Source organism: Cryptomeria japonica, chromosome 10 (genome assembly GCF_030272615.1).
Source record: "Cryptomeria japonica chromosome 10, Sugi_1.0, whole genome shotgun sequence".
NCBI classification, from domain to species: Eukaryota; Viridiplantae; Streptophyta; class Pinopsida; order Cupressales; family Cupressaceae; genus Cryptomeria; species Cryptomeria japonica.
In genome coordinates this window covers 785291764-785295795 of record NC_081414.1, presented here as the reverse complement: position 1 = coordinate 785295795, position 4032 = coordinate 785291764, and the positions used below count along the sequence as shown (strand labels likewise).

Below are 4032 nucleotides of genomic sequence, written 5' to 3'. Positions count from 1 at the left end.
AAATATTGACATCCAGTACACTCAATTCATGAGTTGTTGAGGAAGTCTTGGTTGAACTCATATATTGTCTCACTATAATTGAAATTATTATTATTTTCACAAACCCGCTTTTGTGATTGCTTTAGAAAACATTAGATTTTACTTGGTGAACTATTTCCAATGTTCATTATGGGGGAGAAAAGGGATAATGAGTTTTTTCTTCTTGTTTTTTAACAATTTTTATTATATGAGAGAATGAAAGATAATAAATATTGTAATTGGTTGTTGTTAATTGCAGACCATTTTGAGATTAATTAGTTGGATTTATTTGAGAATCCTATTGTATAAATATGTAGTCTAATTAGTGAATTTTATCATGAAAATTTTAGTGTCCTTCTATTTTTTCTTCATATCTATGTGTAGATGATCTATAGATCATCATTAGAATTTTATTTATATCAGTTTGGTACCTTCAAAAATCTATATTTTTATGGTCATGATTAAGTGTGTGTGTTAAATCTTGTACTCCAATAATCTTGTGACTAGAAGCTTTTATTATACAAGTACTTTACTAAGATGATTTGGAACATATATAAATGTCTATTAAAAGAACCTAGAGTATGAAAAGCTAGTTTCAGTCATGAAATGGATTTCTATGACTATGTTGAATTTGTAGCTATGCCCAAAATAGAATTTCTTGGTTCTAAATATTATGTATGATGGAATTTATTAGTAAAGATATCTTATTGTTAAACTTATTTTTGCAAACCTAGTGATATAAGTTTCTTAAAATAGTTTGTATTGTTAACAAAAATTAAAAAAATTGCATGTGCCATGTTTACCCAAAGAAAATGTTTTTTTTTGCTATGCTTGCAAATTAGTACATGCATTCTAATTCTTTGGCCCAATAATCTTGTAACAAGAATTTTTTTTGCAAATACTCTAATGGGATGGTTTGAACTAATCTACTTGTTGGATTAGATAAGGTATATTGATCATAAACTTAAATACAAATTGATGTGTTCTGGAAAAGCATAGAAGAAAAATTATTAGAAAGAAACACCTTTAAAGATTATGAATATAAAACATTTACTATGTATTTATACTATTTTAATATTATATACATTTCATCTATTAAATTTATATAAATGATTATATCAAACTCATACTTGTCTTGTCATGTGTGAAGTGTTCTTCTTTATTTCTTACTAGCATAGAAATGTTTTGATATATTTTTAGACTAAAATTTCTTTTACCAAACAAATTTGTTTGAAACGTCCTCTTTCCTCTTAAACACTTAGCTTTTTAGAAACTAGACTCAAATATTTGCCACAAGAACATGACTTCACTATCTTGATTTTACATGTTTCACCCTTTTTCTTCATAAGAATACTTTAAGTAGATGATTAATAGATACATAAATAATCATTCTACCAAGCCTTTTAATAACTTAAAAAATACACAAATATCTCAATAATAAAATTAGTTATATATAGACCTATTGACTATTTAATACCACCTGTCAAGTACTTTAATTAGCAATGAAACCTCCATATCATCTTCTTGGAAAACCTAAACAAGAAGGCCAATTTTTAATGTGAATTGATCTTTTCGGTTAGCTGGGCTACTTTGATTTGCATTCATCACCTTTCTCTCTCTCTTCACCGTCAGTCTAATACGCATTGGAAATAGAAGCCTTGCGTGGCATAATCCAACTCCTTATAAAAGTGCAAAATCAAACACACCGCCTCTCAATCTTCAAATTCGAATCCAATTACAGAAAATTTTAATAGACAAGACCAAACAGATATGGAAGCATTTCTTTTCTAGGTAAAATCTGCGCCTACCCTTATAAAGTATACTTAAAATTAGAAGCATGGTTGTAAACAATCCCTCATTCTGAACAATTATTTTAATTGCTTGTTTCTGTTAATGACAATTGCTATCTGATATCATTATTTCAACTGCAGTATTCTAGTGTTACAAATGTAGTAACTTCATTGGTTTTCAACTTCATTAGCTGCATAGTTTATTGTAATCTAGTCGGTTGTGACGGTGACATAGTTTGGTATAACAGCGACTTGTGGGCTCCAAGATGCAGAGACGTTTTGAGATCCCAAAGCATACGTGGGTTCCTTGATTTACACCACGAAGAATAATCCTGAATCAAAAAGATAATTTTCCAGTCTCAGAGGTAAGTATAAAGGGTAGAGTGGGATTGACTATCTAGAACCCAAACAATCCTTTCTGTTGATAACTTTTCTTCTTTGAACTCTTTGATAATATCTTTTAACTCGTTCAAGTTTTTGGCAATCAGTAGAACGATCTGTGAGATCTGAAAATGGCTCAAGTGCATCCTGATTCTATTTTCTCGTCTCCCCATGTTTATATAGATCATAAATTCTGTTCAGCCTCAGCTACCCACTTCACAGTTTTGAAGAAATCCCTATTACTGAATGGCAAAGGATTCACCGTGTTCAATTCGTTGGGAAATCTGGTTTTCAGAGTAGATAATTATGCATCCATTTCAAAAAATGAAGTGCTTCTCATGGATGATGCAGGCCACCTTCTTCTGACACTGAGGCGCAAGGTAGTCTAGACTGTCTGATTTAAACATCATATTTTATGTTTTCAGTTTTTCAGGTGAGTTATTTGAAATCATCTTTTTTTTATAGAATCATTTATTAGCATGATTTTAGATGAACAATCAAAACAAATCAAGTTCATCTAAAAACAAATCAAAACTTAAATAATTTGATTTCAAATAAATCACGTAAACAAGTCAAAATTTAAATTATATTATTTTGTATTTTTTTTAATTTCCATTAGACACTACTATCAGACTAATTTTTATAGGCTCATCTTTTATAATTTCTGATAACTAGATTTGATTCATCTGAGATGATTCATGGAAATCACACCCTTTCACTATGACCATTTATTAGCATGATTTCAGATGACACCCTTTCACTATGACCATTTATTAGCATGATTTCAGATGAATCACCTGATCAAATAAAAATTTACAATATACTGTTTTTACTTAATTTTTTCTGTCAACAATATTATCAGACTAATTTTTATAAGTTTCATATTTGAAATTTTGATTTATTTAAGTAGTTTATCTAAAATCACACTCCTTCACTAGAACCATCTTTTAGCATAATTTGAAATGAAAGACTTAAATAAATCAAAACTTAGAATAAACTACTTTTTCTTATTATGCTTATTTAATTCTTTCTTGTTGCCATGATTAACAAAATAGTGTTATAAACTTCATCATCTATAATCTCTGAAATCTAGATTTGATTCATCAGAGATGGTGTATTAGGAAAAGATGGGAAGCATTCAGAGGAAATCCCATGGAGTCTGAGAAAGCCACATTTAGCCTTGTAAAGTCGTTGGGATTCTCAAACAAAATTACTGCCAATGTATTTGTAAATGGAGTTAGAAAATCGAAGGTCTGGGATTACAAGATCAAAGGGTCGTGCAAGTCATCGTGGACAATATTCACTGTCTCCGGAGAGACCATTGGACAGGTATCTTTAAGGGAGAATCTTTGTCCAATTTGTTAGGATGGGTTTGGAGTTTGAGTAATGCGAAGTGTGTGCAAGTGCAGGTTAAACGAAAGGAAGTTAAATCGGATATAGTGCTGGGGAATGATATTCTCAATCTGGTTGTTGAAGGGAGAGTTGATCAAGCCTTTGTAATGGGACTTCTTATTATGTTTGATCAGATAAGTTGAGTATTAGAGGAGAGAATGATCTTTAGATGGTCTTATACGTCCTGCCGATTTTACAAGAGAGGGAGGACTTAAACGATCCAAGTTGAGTTGTAATGGATGAGTTCCTGAAAAGGATATCACAACTTTAATTTTGAGGACGATGGCGCAGAGGATGATTAAGAACTTGAGGGTTTGTAAGCCAAGGTTTATCTAAGTAAATTTAAAAATGTATGTAAATACAAACTCAACCTTTATAAACTGACCCAAGAAAGTTGCAATAAATAGCATCAGTACAGTAGGGCGCTCTACTTTTGTGCATGCAGTGGGGA

General features: G+C 30.8%; 1 protein-coding gene across 1 annotated transcript; it reads left to right on the top strand.

Moving 5' to 3' along the window:
- The first annotated feature begins 2320 nt into the window (after window positions 1-2320).
- LOC131859248 (protein LURP-one-related 11-like) lies at window positions 2321-3724 on the top strand. Its single transcript, XM_059212835.1, has 4 exons — window positions 2321-2569; window positions 2615-2622; window positions 3311-3518; window positions 3599-3724. The coding sequence occupies exons 1-4, from the start codon at window positions 2321-2323 to the stop codon at window positions 3722-3724; spliced, it is 591 nt and encodes a 196-aa protein (XP_059068818.1).
- Window positions 3725-4032: the final 308 nt, after the last annotated feature.

What these genes read in the sequence shown, in the direction of transcription:
- LOC131859248 (XM_059212835.1), top strand. Translation starts at nt 2,321, where the DNA reads ATGGCTCAAGTGCATCCTGATTCTATTTTCTCGTCTCCCCATGTTTAT. An exon ending in CCGGAGAGACCATTGGACAG is followed by an intron (nt 3,519 to 3,598) that starts GTATCTTTAAGG and finishes GTGCAAGTGCAG; the next exon opens with GTTAAACGAAAGGAAGTTAA.